Source organism: Mobula hypostoma, chromosome 25 (assembly GCF_963921235.1).
Source record: "Mobula hypostoma chromosome 25, sMobHyp1.1, whole genome shotgun sequence".
NCBI lineage: Eukaryota > Metazoa > Chordata > Chondrichthyes > Myliobatiformes > Myliobatidae > Mobula > Mobula hypostoma.
Genome location: NC_086121.1, coordinates 946,232 through 969,000, shown reverse-complemented (window position 1 = coordinate 969,000; position 22,769 = coordinate 946,232). Strand labels below are relative to the sequence as shown.

The 22,769-nt window shown below is 47.3% G+C and overlaps 1 protein-coding gene across 3 annotated transcripts in view; it reads right to left on the bottom strand.

Moving 5' to 3' along the window:
- LOC134337699 (NAD kinase-like) overlaps positions 1–22,769 on the bottom strand; it is a 130,259-nt gene that overhangs the window by 62,777 nt on the left and 44,713 nt on the right. For 2 of the 3 annotated variants that reach the window (XM_063032891.1, XM_063032892.1), the window contains exon 2: positions 13,982–14,065. In XM_063032891.1, the coding sequence (XP_062888961.1) occupies positions 13,982–14,065 (84 nt within the window). Of the gene's footprint in view, positions 1–13,981; positions 14,066–22,769 lie in introns of those variants that run through there. The other variant, XM_063032893.1, reaches the window with a different exon arrangement.

The following is a 22,769-nucleotide window of genomic DNA, read 5'->3' as shown; positions in this document are numbered from 1 at the left end:
TGGTATCCCTTGTCCTTCCCTTTCTCCATTGGTCCACTCTCCTCTCCCATCAGATTCCATCTTCTTCAGCCCTCGACCTTTTCCACCTATCACCTCTCTGGTTCTCACTTCATCCCCCCCACCTCCTCACCTGGTCTCACCTATTACCTGCCAGCCTGTACTTCTCCCCCTCCCCCCCAAACCTTCTTACTCTGGCGCCATCCCCCATCCTTTCCAGTCCTGATGAAGTGTCTCGGCCCAAAATGTCAACTTATTTCCAGAGATGCTGCCTGACCTGCTGCGTTCCTCCAGCATTTTGTGTGTGTTACTATGGATACCGAATAGAATCTGTTCCACCAGCAGAGGACTTAAAGATGAGTTTTACTTGTCACATGTACATTGAAACAAAGTCAAATTAAGTCAGTCAGCCAGGATTGCGCTGGGAGCAGCCTGCAAGTGTCACTACACCTCTGGCGCCAGCAGAGCAGGCCCACGACTTACCCACCCTAACCCGTACCTCTTTGGAATGTGGGAGGAAACCCTCATGGTCACAGGGAGAATGTACAGACTCCTTACACACAGCAGCAAGAATTGAGTACTATTTGTTGGTGTTGTAATAGTGTTATGCTAACCACTACACTACCCAAGATCAAAGCCCTCCAGAGTGCTGGGTGAACAATTAACTAAAGCTGCAATATGACAAATAAAAGGCAGCACAGTACAGGAAAACCCAGGGCTGGGGGAGAGGGTACCACCAGTACTACATCACACCACAGAACATAACAGCACACTACAGGCCCTTCAGCCCACGATGTTGTGCTGACCTTTTAACCCACCCCAAGATCAATCTAACCCTTCTCTCTCAGCATAACCCTCCATTTCTCTGTCATCCAGTGCCTGCTTAAGAGTCTTTTAAATGTCCCCAGTGTATCTGCCTCTACCACTAACTCTGGCAGGGCTTTCCACACGCTCACCACTCCGTAAAAATCTTACCTCCGACACCCCCCCTCCATTATTTTAGACCATAAGACCATAAGACATGGGAGCGGAGGTAGGCTATTCAGCCCATCGAGTCTGCTCTGCCATTCCATCATGGCTGATCCCAGATCCCACTCAACCCCATACACCTGCCAGTTTGTCTAATTCCTGCTGCAATCACATTGGTTCCTCAGCACTACCTACCCCTCCACCAATCATCCGCAAACTTCGCCACAAAGCCATCAATTCCATTATCTAGCAACACACATCAAAGTTGCTGGTGAACGCAGCAGGCCAGGCAGCATCTCTAGGAAGAGGTACAGTCGACATTTCGGGCCAAGACCCTTTGTCAGGACTTGATGCTTGAATTTCCAGCATCTGCAGACTTCCTCGTGTTTGCGTTTTTAAATTCTATTATCTAAATCATTGACAAACAATGTGAAAAGTAGCAGTCCCAATACTGACCCCTGAAGAACACCACTAGTCACCAACAGCCAACCAGAAAGGGCTCCCTTGATTCTAACTGTCTCCTGCCTGTCAGCCATTACTCTATCTATGCCAATATCTTTTCTGTAATGCCATAGCATCTTACCTTGTTAAGTAGCCTCCTGTGAGGAACCTTATCAAATGCCTTCTAAAAATCCAAGTAAATGACATCCACTGCCTTTCCTTTGTCCACCCTGCTTGTTACTTCCTCGAAAAACACTAACAGATTTGAAAGGCAAGATTTCCCTTTACAGAAACCTTGCTGACTTGGACTTATTTTATCATTAGTCTCCAAGTGCCTCGAAACCTCATCCTTAATAATACATTTTCCCAACCACTGAGGTTAGGCTAACTGGCCTATCATTTCCTTTCTTGTGCCTTCCTCCCTTCTTAAAGAGTGTAGTGATATTTGCAATATTCCAGTCCTCCAGGACCATGCCAGAGTCAAGTGATTTTTGAAAGATCATGACCAATGAATGCATCCATCATCTCTTCTGCAACCTCTCTCAGCACTCTGGGATGTACTCCATCTGACCCAGGTGACTTATCCACCTTAAGACTGTTCAGCTTTTCTCCAATCGCCTTAAAATTAAGTACTTTGGTATTAGCTACAGTATTTTGGGCCTGGGAAAATGTCTCTGGCTGTCCACTTGATCAATCCTTCATCTAATTTAATGAACTTCCATCTACTCCTGAAATACTGTGCCCAGACATCCCAACTCTGGCCTAAGTTTTTAATCACTTGCCCAACAGCTCCTGGTATGTTCACCAAAGCTCCTGTAAACCCTTGGGGGAACTTGCTACAATAAAGAAACAGAAATCTACAGCATATTACAGGCCCTTCGGCCCACAATGTTGTCCTGACCATGTACTACTCTAGAGTCTGTCCAGACTTTCCCAAGTGCATAGCCTTCTATTTTCCTAAGCTCCATGTACCTATCTAAAAGGCTCTTAAAATAATCTATTGTATCCGTCTCCACCACCACTGCCGGCAGTGCATTCCACTCATCCACCACTCTGTGTGAAAAACTTACCTCTGACATCCCCCTTATACCTACTTCCAAGCACCTTACAACTGTGCTCCCTCATGTTAGCCATTTCAGCCCCGGGAAAAAGCCTCTGGCTATCCACACGATAGATCCACCTACAGAGGCTGTGCAATTCTGGGCGCAGGGATACCTGTACCAGCCAGACAGGTTATAGAGAGACAGAACTGAAGACAATGCTTACACAGTAATGGAGGAAAAGACTAAATTTAGCAGCAGGAACTGAACACCAGAAATGTACCTTCTCCCCGTAAGATGAGTAGGTTTTCCCCAGTTGCTCCAGTTTCTTCCCACAGTCCAAAGATGTACCGATTGGTAGGTTAAAGTTGCCATTACCAAAACCAGGAAAGAACGGTGGCAATGGTGAGGAGAAAGGGTGACTTGTGGTGCATGACGTGTAGAAATTCCTCAATCATTAGAATTGCTATCCAGGAAGTGCTACTGGAAAATGCAGCAGCATAGTTTAAGATGAGATCACCAAGTGAACAGTGACTACATCAGGCTGAGTCAAAGCAGGATGGAATGAGATTGGCAAACAAAGGCAAAACATTCATATTGTGATCGCAAGACCCAGTTGGACTGGTAATGTACAATACAAGGCAAGGATGGAATGAGATTGGCAAACAAAGAGGATGTTCACGAGAATGATTCCAGGAATGAAAGGGATAATGTATGAGGGGCATTTGATGGTTCTGGGCCTGCACTCACTGGAGTTTAGAAAAATGAATCATAGTCATAGTCATACTTTATTGATCCCGAGGGAAATTGGTTTTTGTTACAGTTGCACCATAAATAATTAAATAGTAATAAAACCATAAATAATTAAATAGTAATATGTAAATTATGCCAGGAAATAAGTCCAGGACCAGCCTATTGGCTCAGGGTGTCTGACCCTCCAAGGGAGGAGTTGTAAAGTTTGATGGCCACAGGCAGGAATGACTTCCTATGACGCTCTGTGTTGCATCTCGGTGGAATGACTCTCTGGCTGAATGTACTCCTGTGACCACATTATGTAGTGGATGGGAGACATTGTCCAAGACACAATGATTCTGGGAAAACGGAGCCATCCTGATGAAGGGTTTCAGCCAAAAACGTTGATTCTTTATTCCTCACCATAGACGCTGCCTGATCTGCTGAGTTCCTCCAGCACTTTGTGTGTATTAGTGTTGAGAAAATGCCACTTTGGCTTATCAGTGAGCCGCAAACGAAGAGTTTGGTTCTTACAGAACACTGCTCAAAGCCACGGGTTAGCTAATAACAGCCCTTTGAAGTGAAGTTGTTGATGCAATGAGGGAAGTTTAGCAGTCACTTCTCCATAAGAAACTCTGCACACATCAAAGCAACTGCACCATGTTCCTATTTACCAAATTTTCTGACAAACGTTCAGTTCCTCAGGTCTGCACTCGTGCTCAGAGCCATCCCACTCACAACTTGCTTGCAATGTATTCTCTCACACGCGTGGACTTTACACTCAGTCACATGAGCTGCAGGGACTGCTAGAGCTCCACGCTACCATCGTGAACCGTGCAGCACTGCATGGACGGTCAGCCTGCACTCCACGCTTCTGTCTCCAGAGCAGAGTCACAGCTCAGAACAGAGTGGATGTCAAATCCACAGGAAGTGGATAGGAATGAAATGGGATCAGCGTAGTCAGTGCTGAGGGCCAGGATGAGCTCAATGTGCTGAACAGCCCATTTCTGTGCTGAATAATTCAACGGCATTATGTTATATGAACTCTGAGAGTGGATATTGGTGAAGGGCTGGCTGGAGATGGTAGGGACTGTCGTCTCTGGGCGACTGGGGTCGGATTGTTGCCATTGCCGACTGTAGCTGTTTTTATCGAGCTGGACCGTGTGATAAGCTGCACTGGGTGGTGCCGAGCGGCGCCACGGCGGTCCGGCCAACATGGTGGCAAAACACAGCTAACCCATTACAAAACGATGGAAGAAATGTGAAAAGAACAGCAATTTCTACAGATGCACCTTTGCAACTGACTGCATCACTGTCGGGTACGGAGGGGCCACTGCCAAGGGTCAGAAAAGGCTGCGGAAAGTTGTAAACTCAGTCAGTCCCATCATGGGCACTCGCCTCCCCAGCATCCAGAACACCTTCAATGGTTGAAGCCTGAAAAAGGGCAGCATCCAACATTAAGGACCCCCATTACCCAGGACATGCCTTGTTCTCATTGCTACCATCGTAGAGGTGGTTCAGGAGCCTGAAGACACAGAAACACAACGTTTCAGGAACAGCCTCTTCCCTTCTGCCATCAGGTTTCTGAATGGACAATGAACCCATATACCATACCTCAATTATTTTTGCTCTCTTTTTTGCACTACTTAATTTTATATATATATATATTTTATTGAATTTTATATATTTTAAATTATGCATTGCACTGCATTGCTGGGGCAAAACATGAAATTTCATGACATAAGTCAGTGATATTAAACCTGATTTTAATTCTGAGATACAAGACTCACAATGTCAGGGCAGAGAGATAGTTACGAGGTGCAGTGGGCACTGAGGGTGAGGGCATTGACAAGATGATTTAAGCATTAGTCAGCATTCTAGAGGCTTACAAACCGTCACTGGAGACAGAAGCAGAGACTGTGGCGATGAGCCACCAATCACTGCTTTCAGCTGGGGGCTGGTGGCCACAGGAAAAGCCAAGCCCTATGACCAGGAATAAGGAACGAATGTACAAACACAAGAGATTCTGCAGATGCTGGAAATCTAGAGCAACACACACAGCAACTCAGCAGGTCAGGCAGCATCTACGAAGGCAAAGAAACAGTTGACGTTCTGGGCTGAGACTCTTTTATCAGGACTCCTAACGAAGGGTCTCGCCCGATGTCGACTGTTTATTCATCTCCATAGATGCTGCCTGACCTGCTGAATTCCTCCAGCATTTTGTGTGTGTTGCTCCAGCACCTGCAGGATCTCTTGTGTTTGTGATTTCCCTGTGGGTATCTGGAAAATGAAGAGTAATCAGACAGCGAAGAAGAAGGGGACCTTTTACCCACTAAGAACGGAGTCCAAAAGGTTACAAGCACTACCTGAATGATTCCCTAAGCTCCAGGATTCAGTGTCAAAGGTCACAAGACATTAACTCTGTCACATTAAGCTTTACTATATTCGAATGTTTCCTGGTAATTAACGACAAACCTAGTAATTACAAGGTAATTCACCCAGTGAGTACACAATGCCAGATTCCAGACCCATGAGTCTGTAAACACTCTGAACAGAGAGCTGCCCTCACCAACGGCAGTGCCTCTTCCCGCATATGTGAATAGATTGACTTTGTTTTCACAGATGAAGAAATCCCTTGCAATAAAATCACTGCCTAAAAATGTTTCCACTTAGACACCATTATCCCGTGCTTCCAGGTCGGGCGGGGGGGATGTTACTGAATGTGTCTCGGCCACCTGAAACCAGTAGATATACTTGAAAATATTTTGTTATCACCACTTGCATCTAAAAAAAATCAGGTGTTACATTCTACCCTCCCTGGCAAACAAAGGCAATGTTTCAGCAAAGTTACGTGCCAGTAAATTTAATCTCATTAATTTTCAATTCAATAACCTGAATTAACCACCATATGATTTCAGGATGGAGTTTCACATTCAGTGTCTCAGCAGCCGATCATAGCTCTCATGGTTCATTTCCATTGTTCTGTACAGGGCCCATTGCACAAGCTGACAATCAGCTTCCGAGCATTCACTGTGGTGTCCCACTTCAACCAGTAATTTGGAAAACGGAAAATCTCCACAACAAAGATGAACAGCTTGAGGCACGACAGGGGCTATATTTCAAGAGGAGTTTGAGGAGAACTGGTATGTCACCAAAGACACTCGCAAATTTCTATAGATGTACTTTGCAGAGCATTCTAACTGGTTACATCACTGTCTGGTACGGAGGGGCCACTGCACAGGATTGAAAAAGCTGCAGAAAGTCGTAAACTCAGCCAGCTCCATCATGGGCACTAGCCTCCCCAGCATCGAGAACACCTGCAAAAAGTGATGTCTCAAAAGGGCAGCATCCATCATCAAGGACCCCCACCACCCAGGACATGCCCTCTTCTCATTGCTACCATCAGGGAGAGGGTACAGGAACCTGAAGGCACACACTCAACGATTCAGCAACAACTTCTTCCCCTCCACCATCAGATTTCTGAATGGATAATGAAATCATGAACAGAACCTCACTAGTTTTTTCTGCTCTTTTTGCATTATCTATTTAATTTATTTTTTATATATACTTATTATTGTAATGTATAGTTTTTTAATGTGTATTACAATGTACTAATGCTGCAAAACAAAGTATTTCTCAACATATGCCAGTGATAGTAAACCTGAATTAAGGCACCCATTGCAATGCTGGCTGAAAATGCACTTACATGGCTCAGTCACATGGGCAGGAAATGTGGACCTCCTACCCCAGAGAGATGGGAACAGAAGTGGAGACGGAGACACAAAGACTTTGGCTCCCCTCTGGGTAGTCTGCTAACCATCGCTTTGTGTCCCTTACGCTCCTTCCCACCCACCTACACGGACAGTCCTCCAACTCCAAAGTAGGCCTCCAGTCTCCATTAGCTGTCCATACACGCGGACAGTCCTCTAACGCCACGACAGGCCTTCGGGCCTCCAGTCTCCAGTCTCCTCTGACTGTTTACACACACGGGCGGTCCTCCAAACGCCACGACAGGCCTTCAGACATACAGTCTCCACCCTTCGGCTTTTGGGCTTCTGCTGTTCCAATTGGCCTTTAGGCTCCGATCTTCAGTTTCAACCCCTGGAATAGCCGATGATGGAACCCCAAACTCCAGAAACACTGACTGAACCTTCATCTTGCCTCATGCTTGCATGGACATCAGCTTAATGCCCGCAGTCAGACTCAATGGACATACCGGGCACGTCACAGCCTTCAACAAAATCAACATACCAGCTGCTGGAAAGGTGAGATAAAACAGAATGCTGGAAACACTCATGTTGAGAACATTTTGTTTTAGTTTATTTAGAGCTACAGCATGGAACAGGCCATTCTAGCCTAGTGTGCTGCACCACCCAGCAACCCACTGGTTTAACATTAGCCTGGTCACGGGACAACTTACAATGACCAGTTAACCTACTAACCAGTACGCCTTTGGAAACCAGAGCACCTGGAGAAATCCCACACGGTCACAGGGAGGACGTACAAACTCCTTACAGACACCGTCGGAATTGAACTCTGAACTCTGAAGTCCTGAGCTGTAAAAGTGATTAGCAAGACACTACACAACTGTGACACCCCAAGAATTTTATGCGTTTAGAGATACAGAATGGGTAGCAGGCCCTTCTGGCCCAACGAGCCCATGCCACCAAATACACCCATGTGACCAACTAACCTCTCAACCAGTACGTCTTTGGACCATGAGAGGAAACCCACGCAGTCAGGAGGAGAACATCCTTACAGGCAGTGGCAGGAATTGAACCTTGGACTGTAAGGAGTTATACTACCCACTATGATACTGCGCCGCCTTGGTTATGTTTCAGTTCTGATGCAAATTCAACAAATGTTTACTTCCCCACGGACGCTGCTGGACTAGTGAGGGCCTCCAGCAACACCCTTCGTCTCCAGATTGCATCCTCACATTGTGCTGGGGTAAGTTCTACTTACAATCATCCGAGGAGCCTGTACAAACCATGAGGAACTCCAGCGATTGTCACACGTTACGTTGAACAGTACAGCTCAGTAGAATCCCTTCGGCCCACAATGTCCTCCAACCTTTTAACCAACTCTCGATCTAACCCTTCCCTCCCACGTAACCCTCCATTTTCCTTCCATCGAAGTGCCTAACTAAATGCTACTAACGTATCTGCCTCTGGCAGGACAGTCCAAGTATCCACCTCTCTCTGACTAAAAACCTTACCTATATTTCCTTCTAATTATACCCTCCCACATTAGCCGTTTCCACTCTGGGGAAAAGTCTCTGGCTCTCTACTCTACCTACGTCTCTTATCATCTTATACACCTACATCAGTCAACTCTCATTCTCCCGCACTCCAAAGAAAAAAGCCCTAGCTCGCTCAACCTATCTGATAAGACATGCTCTCTTTTGGTAAATCACACGTTAACACTGGGGACACAATGCTGAACTGAAGTGTGGAGACAGAGAGCATCTCTCTGTTCAACAAAATGTGCCCAATTTCCTGTGGAGGTTGGGGTCTGGAGGTGCAGGTGGAGGTTCTCAGCGCATTATGGAAAGTTCCCGGATGAGTCCAGTTGAGATTCAATCCTTTTGGGCATGGAGTTCGACCTGCATTGGGGGCATGGAGATCGGCCGCAGCGGGGGCATGGAGTTCGACCTGCATCGGGGGCATGGAGATCGGCCGGCAGCGGGGGCATGGAGTTCGACCTGCATCGGGGGCATGGAGATCGGCCGGCAGCGGGGGCATGGAGTTCGGCCTGCAGCGGGGGCATGGAGTTCAGCCTGCAGCGGGGGCATGGGGTTCGGCCTGCAGCGGGGGCATGGAGATCGACCTGCAGCGGGGGCATGGAGATCGACCTGCAGCGGGGGCATGGAGTTCGACCTGCATCGGGGGCATGGAGTTCGGCCGGCAGCGGGGGCATGGAGTTCGACCTGCAGCGGGGGCATGGAGTTCGACCTGCAGCGGGGGCATGGAGTTCGGCCTGCAGCGGGGGCATGGAGATCGGCCTGCAGCGGGGGCATGGAGTTCGGCCTGCATCGGGGGCATGGAGATCGGCCGGCAGCGGGGGCATGGAGTTCGGCCGGCAGCGGGGGCATGGAGTTCGGCCTGCAGCGGGGGCATGGAGTTCGGCCGGCAGCGGGGGCATGGAGTTCGACCTGCAGCGGGGGCATGGAGATCGACCTGCAACGGGGGCATGGAGATCGACCTGCAGCGGGGGCATGGAGTTTGACCTGCATCGGGGGCATGGAGTTCGGCCGGCAGCGGGGGCATGGAGTTCGACCTGCATCGGGGGCATGGAGTTCGACCTGCAGCGGGGGCATGGAGTTCGACCTGCAGCGGGGGCATGGAGTTCGACCTGCAGCGGGGGCATGGAGATCGGCCTGCAGCGGGGGCATGGAGATCGGCCTGCAGCGGGGGCATGGAGTTCGGCCTGCATCGGGGGCATGGAGTTCGACCTGCATCGGGGGCATGGAGATCGGCCGGCAGCGGGGACATGGAGATCGGCCGGCAGCGGGGGCATGGAGATCGGCCGGCAGCGGGGGCATGGAGATCGGCCGGCAGCGGGGGCATGGAGATCGGCCGGCAGCGGGGGCATGGAGATCGGCCGGCAGCGGGGGCATGGAGATCGGCCGGCAGCGGGGGCATGGAGATCGGCCGGCAGCGGGGGCATGGAGTTCGGCCGGCAGCGGGGGCATGGAGTTCGACCTGCAGCGGGGGCATGGAGTTCGGCCTGCATCGGGGGCATGGAGATCGGCCTGCATCGGGGGCATGGAGATCGGCCGGCAGCGGGGGCATGGAGATCGGCCGGCAGCGGGGGCATGGAGTTCGACCTGCAGCGGGGGCATGGAGTTCGACCTGCAGCGGGGGCATGGAGTTCGACCTGCAGCGGGGGCATGGAGTTCGACCTGCAGCGGGGGCATGGAGTTCGACCTGCAGCGGGGGCATGGAGATCGGCCGGCAGCGGGGGCATGGAGATCGGCCGGCAGCGGGGGCATGGAGTTCGACCTGCAGCGGGGGCATGGAGATCGGCCTGCATCGGGGGCATGGAGTTCGGCCGGCATCGGGGGCATGGAGATCGGCCTGCAGCGGGGGCATGGAGTTCGGCCGGCAGCGGGGGCATGGAGATCGGCCGGCAGCGGGGGCATGGAGTTCGACCTGCAGCGGGGGCATGGAGTTCGACCTGCAGCGGGGGCATGGAGTTCGACCGGCAGCGGGGGCATGGAGTTCGACCTGCAGCGGGGGCATGGAGTTCGACCTGCAGCGGGGGCATGGAGTTCGACCTGCAGCGGGGGCATGGAGTTCGACCTGCAGCGGGGGCATGGAGTTCGGCCGGCAGCGGGGGCATGGAGTAACAACTAGGAGCACGATCAACTCAATTTCTAATTGTGGACAACCCGATTATAATGGGCAGTGGAATGGATGTATACTGAGCTGGGATTGTCCAGACTTTATTGCACTTGTGCTTACCCCCATGACTTCAATCCCATCTGCTGGATCCTGATGTTTCTGATCCAAGGTTTTTCCAGAGGTCAAGAACGAGGCATAAAACATGCAGCTTCACAATCATTTTATTAAGAGTTGATAGAACAAAAAGAATTGAAAACGGACATGAAACGGAATTGAAGAGGTCGAGTGAGGGAAGGGAAAGAAGAGGCAAAGAGAAAAAGATGTGGAACCTTGTCATCAGCTCTTTACATTCAATAGATAAGAAACATTCCATTCAAATTAGTAGATAAGAGTCAACCAATCAGATAGGTCCTATTCAAATAAGGCAACACAACAGAAGTTTCCAGAGCTTTCCAGAATGTGACAAACAACTGTAAACACTAGAGGATACACTGAACAACTGCATATAGTGTGCATACTGTGATCACTAGGAAACATACTAAATAGTTATATGCGTATAGGTAGTTATAAAAAATACAAGCAGGTAATTAACTGTTAAAATGCAAAGAAAATAACAATTAAACAGTCCATTGAAACATATCAGACACAAGATAAGCACAGAGCCCACAGAGCAGCATTCTGCTGGGTGTACCGAACATGAGATGTGGCTGCATGGGGACATAGAACTCTACAAATAGAAATCCAGTGACTTTGGCCCCTTATCTAAGATAGGAAGTGCTGGCATTGGAGAAGGTCCAGAGGAGTTTTCCAGGAATTAAAGTGTTAATGTATGAGTCGTGTTTGTTGGCTCTGGGCCTGTACTTGCTGGAATTTAGAAGAATGAGGGGGAATCCCACTAAAACCTATCAAATATTGAAAGGCCTACAGTGGATATGGAGAGGATGTTTCCTATAGTGGTGGAGTCTAGGACCAGAGGGCACAGCCTCAGAAAAGAGGCATGTCCCTTTATAGAAGAGATGAGGAGGAATTTCTTTAGCCAGATGGTGGTGAATCTGTGGAAGCCAAGTCATTGGGTATATTTAAAGCAGAGGTTGATAGATTCTTGATTGGTCAGGGTGTCAAAGGTTACAGGGAGAAGGCAGGAGAATGGTGTTGAGAGGGATAGTAAAATCAGCCATGATAGAAAGGCAGAGAGGTCTGATGGGCCAAATGGCCTAATTCTGCTCCTGTGGTCTAATGCAATGTCATTTCAGGAGAGAAGAAAACTGTTTTGGGTGCAGCACTTCACCAATCATATCACAGAGCACCCACACAAACATCAGATAAAAAACATATCTAACATTATGCATTCAGATAAATATTAAGCACAAAAGCCACAGCACAAAATAGGCTTGATAAGTACAAATAATTTCTTGACACAATGCCACAAATGGTGGAACAGCTGCCACCCAGCTCTAAAGAGCTGCGACTGAGCCCAATCAAAGTGGAGTTTGTACACTCGAGTGGCTCCCCTCTGGAGACATACAGGTGAGTACCTCAGTTGCTCCTGGTATGTAAACGACTGAGAAAATACAGGAGGAAATTGGTTCATCTGGGTCTTGATTGTTGGCACAGACTCGATGGGCCAAATGTCCTGTTATTATGTTGTACGTCTTTTCATGAGTTACTGGACCCATGTACAAAAATAAAGTGATCTGATATTTTGAGCAATCTACAGGTTTAAAATTGAATATCAAACAGCTGCTACAGTATTTCGGCTACGAAGTCAGAATGACAGACAACCTGGGAGGAGGGTGACAACCTGCAGGATAACGTGCAGGACAACCTTCACCAGACAAGATAAAGCTGTTAATGAAGTGGGCATAAGCCAAACATCTGTAATTATTTTAGAAACTGTACTTTCAACTAACTTTCTCAAATTGTTTGAATTTTTCCCATACAATACACTCCTATTAGGGAGGAGGCTACGTAGCATCCACACCAGGACCACCAGACTCAAAAACAGTTACTTTCCCCAAGCAGTAAGGCTGATCAACACCTCCACCCACTAACCCACCCCTCCACACCCCCAACCACCACTACTTTATTTTTCCTCTCAAAGTCACCTCATGTACAGACACCCCTGTGCCTAGCGTCACTTTATGGACAATCAATCAATTGATCTATGTAAGCTATCTTATGTATTTCCAGTACTGTGCGAGTCTTATATGTATCCAGCTAGGATGCCTCAGACTTTTGCACAGTACTGAATTTGTCCACGTGGAGTGGAGAGTGAGTTTGTAAATCTGTCGGGAGCAAAGGATTTTGGAAATGGTGAGGGTGGAGCACCGCGGGAGGGGTGTGGGACAGGTGGCAGAGAGGGAGTGCCAGGGGCAGGGGGTGTCACATCCTGCCTTCAGACACCCCCGGATTCCAAGCCATTGGTTCAATGATCATTACTATAATAAGTTGGGAGTTTAAAGAGAGCAAATCTGCTGATAAACCTTTATTGGTGTGCAATTGAGAGCATGCTGACAGTCTGGTACACTAGCTGCAACGAGGTCAAACAGAAAGCACTTTGGTGAGTTATCAGGACAGCACAGAGCATCACTAGAACACAACCAGATATGGAAACCATCTACAACTTAGGACATCCACAGCAGGCTCGCAAAATCATACGGACTCACCCCATCCCTGCAATCATCTATTCAATGTCCTTCCACCCGGCAGGAGACACAAGAAACATCCCTCCACGGACATCCAGACTGAAAAACAGCCTTTTTCCCAGGCCTGCCTTGCAACTGAACAATGTCCAGAGTTGTTTCTTTTTAATTCAGTTGCAACTTGGATGTCACTCAGATGTTATTTTAAATGTAGTCATCGTGTGTGTTTTTAGTAATTCAATTGTTGATTTTTACTGAATGGAAAGGCACTGCAGTCTCCTTGTCCTCAGCAATGACAATAAAGCTCTAACTAACTAATTACAGAATGTTTGTCTCTCTGGTGCTCCCTGCTCCCTCCCCTCTCCCTGCCCTTTCTCACTCTCAGTCCACAATAGAGACCCATGTCAGAATCAGGTTTATCATCACTCACATATGAAATTTGATTTTTTTGTGGTAGCAGTACAGTGCAATACATAAAATTACTGAAGTACTGTGCAAAAGTCTTCGGCAAATATATAAAGCTAGGGTGCCGTGGACTTTTGCACAACACTGTAGTAACTGAGATGAGCAGTTTCTGAGATACTCAAACCACCCCGTCTGGCACCAACAATCATTCTATGATCAAAGTCACTGACATTACATTTCATCCCCATTCTGATGTTTGGTCTAAACAACAACTGAACCTTCTTTTGCTTTTATGCATTGAATTGCTGCGACATGATTGGCTGATCAGATACTGGTATTAACATGCAGGCGTACAGAGTACCTAATAAAATGGCCACTGAGTGCAAGATGGTCAGAAGAAATTACTCACATCACAGCCTTTGGGTTCTGCAGCATGCAAGCTTTTGGTCCAAACTTGGTGGCTGGGCTTGGCCCATGCAGTGACTGTGTCCGCCTGGAGAGGAAAAAGCAAAGCAGAGTTATTCAACATAGCCCGGTATGAAACACTCTGACCCTGAACCTTATCCCAACAGCAATTCACATTTGGACAGGTGCCACCTCACCCCCCACACTGTTACCACATTCCAGTATCCAGAAAAAAACCTCTGTTACTTAGAATGTTTTCAGTTAAAATGTAGTCAGATAAATTTACAGAATTACATATTTACAATGGTAGCACATCCCACCTAGCAGAACCCCTTTGAATATTCAATACTGGCGTCTGTTCCAAAAGCCAGACACCCGAAGTATGTCCATTTTGTTACATGTTGAGGGATGGCTCCATGAATATACAACTAACCAGACGTTTCCACGAACTGGCAGGGATATACCTAACAGCAAGCACCTACAAAGGATTGCGAGAACTGCCAAGATACTTTTCAGGAGCACTGTGTACGCAGGCTTTCAGCATTCTCGATGATCCCGCCCATCCGTCCAATAATCTTTTTGACCTCCTACCATCAGGCAGGAGGTACCATACCAATAGGACAAGGACTGTTAGGAACGGAATCAGCTTCTTCCCCAGGCCGTGAGACGACTGAACTCCCAGCCGCCACTCAGCTCTCATCACACATGAAGTGTCAGTAGCGTTATATTATTTACTTTTGAACTTGTGGCACAAATGCACCTTATTAGTTGTTAATTTATTTGTGGTAATAATACTTTCGGGCCGGCTGGTGGCACAGTGACATCAGCTCCAGACTCCAGAGCAAAGGTTCCAGAGTTTGAATCCCGTCGGGCCGCTCCCGGGCACGCTTTCCATCCGTGCCGGGTTGAGTGTCAAGCTCGCAACTGGGCCTCGTTAAAAAAAAAATTGCGCTGTGAGAAGGACGTGGGGGACCACTCACAGAATCTTTCCTCCAAGACAACCACTTGAAAAAGTGGTCGCCGAGGCTCTGGCAGAGTGTGGCACTCAAAAAAAAAACAACTTTATGGGTTGCGTGTGAGTTATATGTACTATGTGTGTACAATGGTCCAGAGGAATGTTGTTTCGTTTGGCGGTATATATGCGTACGATAGAATGTTAATAAACTTGAAATTAAGTTGAACTTAAAACTGTGGTAATAGCAGAAACATTCATCGATTGTCTTCCCCTGTGTAGTTCAACAAGACAGAGTCCAAACGACCCCCAGTCAACCGGACAAAATCCCAACGATCCCAGTCATCCGGACAGAACCCCAACGATCCCAGTCAACCGGACAGAACCCCAGTGATCCCAGTCAACCGGACAGAACCCCACTGATCCCAGTCAACTAGACGAACCCCAATAATCTCCAGTCAACCGGACAGAACCCCAATGATCCCAGTCAACTGGACGGAACCCCAGTGATCCCAGTCAACCGGACAGAACCCCAACAATCCCAGTCAACCAGACAGAACCCCAGTGATCCCAGTCAACCGGACAGAACCCCAGTGATCCCAGTTGACGAACCCCAATGATCCCAGTCAACCGGATAGAACCCAAATGATCCCAGTCAACCGGACAGAACCCCAGTGATCCCAGTCAACCGGACAGAACCCCAACGATCCCAGTCAACCGGATAGAACCCAAATGATTCCAGTCAACCGGACAGGACCCCAACGATCCCGGTCAACCGGACAGAACCCTAACGATCCCAGTCAACCGGACATAACCCCAGTGATCCCAGTCAACCGGACAGAACCCCAATGATCCCAGTCAATTAGACGAACCCCAACGATCCCAGTCAACCGGACAGAACCCCAATGATCCCAGTCAACCGGACAGAACCCCAGTGATCCCAGTCAACTAGACGAACCCCAACGATCCCAGTCAACCGGACAGAACCTCAATGATCCCCAATCAACTGGACAGAACCCCAATGATCCCAGTCAACCGGATAGAACCCAAATGATCCCAGTCAACCGGACAGAACCCCAGTGATCCCAGTCAACCGGACAGAACCCCCAACAATCCCAGTCAACCGGAGAGAACTCCAACGATCCCAGACAACCAGGCAGAACCCCAACGATCCCAGTCAACCGGACAGAACCCCAGTGATCCCAGTCAACCGGACAGAACCCAAATGATTCCAGTCAACCGGACAGAACCCCAACGATCCCAGTCAACTGGACAGAACCCAAATAATTCCAGTCAACCGGACAGAACCCCAACGATCCCAGTCAACCGGACAGAACCCCAACGATTCCAGTCAACCGGACAGAACCCCAGTGATCCCAGTCGACAAACCCCAATGATCCCAGTCAACCGGATAGAACCCAAATGATCCCAGTCAACCGGACAGAACCCCAGTGATCCCAGTCAACCGGACAGAACCCCAACGATCCCAGTCAACCAGAGAAATCCAATGATCCCAGTCAACTAGATGAACCCCAACGATTTCAGTCAACTGGACCGAACCCCAATGATCCCGGTCAACCAGACAGAACCCCAGTGATCCCAGTCAACCGGACAGAACCCCAACGATCCCAGTCAACCGGACAGAACCCCAGTGATCCCAGTCGACAAACCCCAATGATCCCAGTCAACCGGATAGAACCCAAATGATCCCAGTCAACCGGACAGAACCCCAGTGATCCCAGTCAACCGGACAGAACCCCAACGATCCCAGTCAACCGGAGAGAACTCCTTTTTAAATCTTTTTATTGAGTAAGTATACAAAAGAGGTAAGCCATATAAACATTAATACAATGTTAAAGTATAATAAAATTCCAAAAGATAACAATACCAAAAAGAAAATACTACAAACAATGTAATTTAAGCATAAGAAACCAAGATAACATAATAGTATACTAGATTTTATATATATCAATGGAAAAAAAGAAAAAAAAACCCCAAAAAAAAACCACCGTGCAGCTAACTAAAAGCAAAGCAAAGCAATGGGCTAACTTGAAACCAAACAGAGTTAAACTTAAAATCACGTCCTCAATCCCGACCTCCATTAAAACAGTGAAAAAAAAACAAGAAGGGTAAATATTACATTAAGTGAAAATATCGAATAAAAGGTCCCCAAATCTGTTCAAATTTAAATGAAGAATCATAAAGGTTACTTCTAATTTTCTCCAAATTCAAACATAAAATCGTCTGAGAAAACCAAAAAAAGGTAGTTGGAGCATTAAGCTCTTTCCAATGTTGTAAAATACATCTTTTCGCCATTAAAGTAAGAAATGCAATCATTCTACGGGCTGAAGGGGAAAGATTACTAGAAATTTTAGGTAGTCCAAAGATAGCAGTAATAGGGTGAGGAGAGATATCTATATTTAATACCTTAGAAATAATATTGAAAATATCTCTCCAAAAAGTTTCCAAAGTAGGGCAAGACCAAAACATATGAGTTAAAGAGGCTATCTGCCCCGAACATCTATCACAGAAAGGATTAATATGCGAGTAAAAACGCGCTAACTTATCTTTGGACATATGTGCTCTATGAACCACTTTAAATTGAATTAGGGAATGTTTAGCACAAATAGAGGAAGTATTAACTAATTGTAAAATCTGCCCCCAATCATCCACAGAAATGGTAAGCCCCAATTCCTGTTCCCAATCTACCCTAATCTTATCAAATGGAGCTTTCCTAAGTTTCATAATAATATTATAAATCATAGCCGATGCACCTTTCTGACATGGATTAAGGTTAATTATCGAATCTAAAATATATATAGGAGGAAGCATTGGAAAGGAAGAAAGTATAGTACTTAGGAAATTTCTAACTTGTAAATATCTAAAAAAATGTATTCTTGATAAGTTATATTTATTAGATAATTGTTCAAAAGACATAAGGGAACCATCTAAAAATAAATCCAAAAACCGTAAAATACCCTTAGTCTTCCAAGTTTGAAAAGCGCGATCCGTAAAAGAGGGAGGAAAAAATATGTTACCTAAAATAGGAATCGCTAACCCGAATTGATTAAGATCAAAAAATTTTCTGAATTGAAACCAAATACGCAAAGCATATTTAACGATCGGGTTAGAGACCTGCTTAAGGCGTTTCGAATCAAAAGGAAGAGAGGAACCCAAAATAGAACCAAGTGTATAACCCTGAACAGATTGTAATTCCAATGCTACCCATTTAGGAATAGATAGTATGTCCCGGTCAAGTAACCAAAATTTCATATGTCGAATATTAATAGCCCAATAATAAAATCTAAAGTTAGGTAATGCTAAACCTCCATCTCTCTTAGCTTTCTGTAAATGTATTTTACCCAGTCTCGGATTCTTATTCTGCCAAATAAATGAAGAAATTTTAGAGTCAACTTTATCAAAAAAAGATTTAGGAACGAAAATTGGTAATGCCTGAAACACATATAAAAATTTTGGCAAAAAAAACATCTTAACTGCATTAATACGACCAATCAAAGTTAAATATAAGGGAAACCATTTAGATGAAAGTTGAGTAATATGGTCTATTAATGGTAAAAAGTTAGTCTTAAATAAATCTTTATGTTTACAAGTAATTTTAATCCCAAGATATGAAAAGTAATTATTAATCAATTTAAATGGAAATTTATAATATAAGGGAAGATGTTTATTAATCGGAAAAAGTTCACTCTTACTAAGATTTAATTTATAACCTGAGAAAAGACCAAATTGTGCTAATAACTCTAAAACAGCAGGAATAGATCTCTCAGGATTAGAAATATATAAAAGTAAATCATCAGCATAGAGTGATAATTTATGGGACTTTAATCCCCGAGTTATCCCAGTAATATTTGAAGATTCTCGAATAGCAATTGCAAGAGGTTCTAATGCAATATCAAATAATAGGGGACTAAGAGGACAGCCTTGTCGAGTACCACGAAAGAGAGGAAAAAAAGGTGAGTTTAAAGAGTTAGTACGAACCGAGGCTACAGGGGAGTGATATAACAGTTTAATCCAGGATATAAATTTCAAGCTAAAATTAAACATTTCAAGCACCTTAAATAAATAAGGCCATTCTACTCTATCAAAAGCTTTCTCGGCATCTAAAGAAATAACACACTCAGGAACATTTTGTGAGGGAGTATAAACGATATTTAACAATGTACGAATATTATAAAAAGAGTAACGACCTTTAATAAAACCCGTTTGGTCTTCCGAAATAATAGAAGGAAGTACTTTTTCTAGTCTATTTGCTAATAACTTAGAAAAAACTTTAGAGTCAACATTTAATAAAGATATTGGTCTATAAGATGCACATTGAGCAGGGTCTTTATCCTTCTTTAGTATTAAAGAAATTGATGCTCTATTAAAAGATTCCGGAAGTTTACCAAGTTTTAAAGAAGCCTCAAAAACCTTATAGAGCCAAGGAATCAATAAAGAAGCAAAACATTTATAAAATTCAACGGTAAACCCATCAGGGCCAGGAGCTTTCCCCAGATTCATAGAAAAAATAACATTCTTAATCTCATCCATTGTAATGGAAGTATCTAATAAAGAAGACATATCCTGTGAAATCTGAGGGAAGTCTAACTTATCTAAAAAATCATTCATATATTTAGAATCTCGAGGAGACTCTGATTGATATAAAGAAGAATAAAAATCCCAGTCAACCGGACAGAACCCCAACGATCCCAGTCAACCGGACAGAACCCCAGTGATCCCAGTCAACCGGACAGAACCCCAGTGATCCCAGTCGACGAACCCCAATGATCCCAGTCAACCGGATAGAACCCAAATGATCCCAGTCAACCGGACAGAACCCCAACGATCCCAGTCAACCAGACAGAACCCCAACGATCCCAATCAACTGGACAGAACCCAAATGATCCCAGTCAACCGGACAGAACCCCAGTGATCCCAGTCAACCGGACAGAACCCCAACGATCCCAGTCAACCGGAGAGAACTCCAATGATCCCAGTCAACTAGATGAACCCCAACGATCTCAGTCAACTGGACCGAACCCCAATGATCCCGGTCAACCAGACAGAACCCCAGTGATCCCAGTCAACCGGACAGAACCCCAACGATCCCAGTCAACCGGACAGAACCCCAGTGATCCCAGTCAACCGGACAGAACCCCAGTGATCCCAGTCGACGAACCCCAATGATCCCAGTCAACCGGATAGAACCCAAATGATCCCAGTCAACCGGACAGAACCCCAACGATCCCAGTCAACCAGACAGAACCCCAACGATCCCAATCAACTGGACAGAACCCAAATGATCCCAGTCAACCGGACAGAACCCCAACGATCCCAGTCAACCGGACAGAACCCCAACGATCCCAGTCAACCGGAGAGAACTCCAACGATCCCAGTCAACTAGATGAACCCCAACGATCTCAGTCAACTGGACCGAACCCCAATGATCCCGGTCAACCAGACAGAACCCCAGTGATCCCAGTCAACCGGACAGAACCCCAACGATCCCAGTCAACCGGACAGAACCCCAGTGATCCCAGTCAACCGGACAGAACCCCAGTGATCCCAGTCGACGAACCCCAATGATCCCAGTCAACCGGATAGAACCCAAATGATCCCAGTCAACCGGACATAACCCCAGTGATCCCAGTCAACCGGACAGAACCCCAATGATCCCAGTCAATTAGACGAACCCCAACGATCCCAGTCAACCGGACAGAACCCCAGTGATCCCAGTCAACTAGACGAACCCCAACGATCCCAGTCAACCGGACAGAACCTCAATGATCCCCAATCAACTGGACAGAACCCCAATGATCCCAGTCAACCGGATAGAACCCAAATGATCCCAGTCAACCGGACAGAACCCCAGTGATCCCAGTCAACCGGACAGAACCCCCAACAATCCCAGTCAACCGGAGAGAACTCCAACGATCCCAGACAACCAGGCAGAACCCCAACGATCCCAGTCAACCGGACAGAACCCCAACGATCCCAGTCAACCGGACAGAACCCAAATGATTCCAGTCAACCGGACAGAACCCCAACGATCCCAGTCAACCGGACAGAACCCCAACGATTCCAGTCAACCGGACAGAACCCCAGTGATCCCAGTCGACAAACCCCAATGATCCCAGTCAACCGGATAGAACCCAAATGATCCCAGTCAACCGGACAGAACCCCAGTGATCCCAGTCAACCGGACAGAACCCCAACGATCCCAGTCAACCAGAGAACTGACCGAACCCCAATGATCCCAGTCAACTAGATGAACCCCAACGATTTCAGTCAACTGGACCGAACCCCAATGATCCCGGTCAACCAGACAGAACCCCAGTGATCCCAGTCAACCGACAGAACCCCAATGATCCCAGTCAACCGGATAGAACCCAAATAATCCCAGTCAACCGGACAGAACCCCAGTGATCCCAGTCAACCGGACAGAACCCCAACGATCCCAGTCAACCGGACAGAACCCCAGTGATCCCAGTCAACCGGACAGAACCCCAACGATCTCAGTCAACTGGACCGAACCCCAATGATCCCGGTCAACCAGACAGAACCCCAGTGATCCCAGTCAACCGGACAGAACCCCAGTGATCCCAGTCAACCGGACAGAACCCCAGTGATCCCAGTCGACGAACCCCAATGATCCCAGTCAACCGGATAGAACCCAAATGATCCCAGTCAACCGGACAGAACCCCAACGATCCCAGTCAACCAGACAGAACCCCAACGATCCCAATCAACTGGACAGAACCCCAGTGATCCCAGTCAACCGGACAGAACCCCAACGATCCCAGTCAACCGGAGAGAACTCCAATGATCCCAGTCAACTAGATGAACCCCAACGATCTCAGTCAACTGGACCGAACCCCAATGATCCCGGTCAACCAGACAGAACCCCAGTGATCCCAGTCAACCGGACAGAACCCCAGTGATCCCAGTCAACCGGACAGAACCCCAGTGATCCCAGTCGACGAACCCCAATGATCCCAGTCAACCGGATAGAACCCAAATGATCCCAGTCAACCGGACAGAACCCCAACGATCCCAGTCAACCAGACAGAACCCCAACGATCCCAATCAACTGGACAGAACCCAAATGATCCCAGTCAACCGGACAGAACCCCAGTGATCCCAGTCAACCGGACAGAACCCCAACGATCCCAGTCAACCGGAGAGAACTCCAACGATCCCAGTCAACTAGATGAACCCCAACGATCTCAGTCAACTGGACCGAACCCCAATGATCCCGGTCAACCAGACAGAACCCCAGTGATCCCAGTCAACCGGACAGAACCCCAACGATCCCAGTCAACCGGACAGAACCCCAGTGATCCCAGTCAACCGGACAGAACCCCAGTGATCCCAGTCGACGAACCCCAATGATCCCAGTCAACCGGATAGAACCCAAATGATCCCAGTCAACCGGACAGAACCCCAACGATCCCAGTCAACCAGACAGAACCCCAACGATCCCAATCAACTGGACAGAACCCAAATGATCCCAGTCAACCGGACAGAACCCCAGTGATCCCAGTCAACCGGACAGAACCCCAACGATCCCAGTCAACCGGAGAGAACTCCAACGATCCCAGTCAACTAGATGAACCCCAACGATCTCAGTCAACTGGACCGAACCCCAATGATCCCGGTCAACCAGACAGAACCCCAGTGATCCCAGTCAACCGGACAGAACCCCAACGATCCCAGTCAACCGGACAGAACCCCAGTGATCCCAGTCAACCGGACAGAACCCCACAGATCCCAGTCGACGAACCCCAATGATCCCAGTCAACCGGATAGAACCCAAATGATCCCAGTCAACCGGACATAA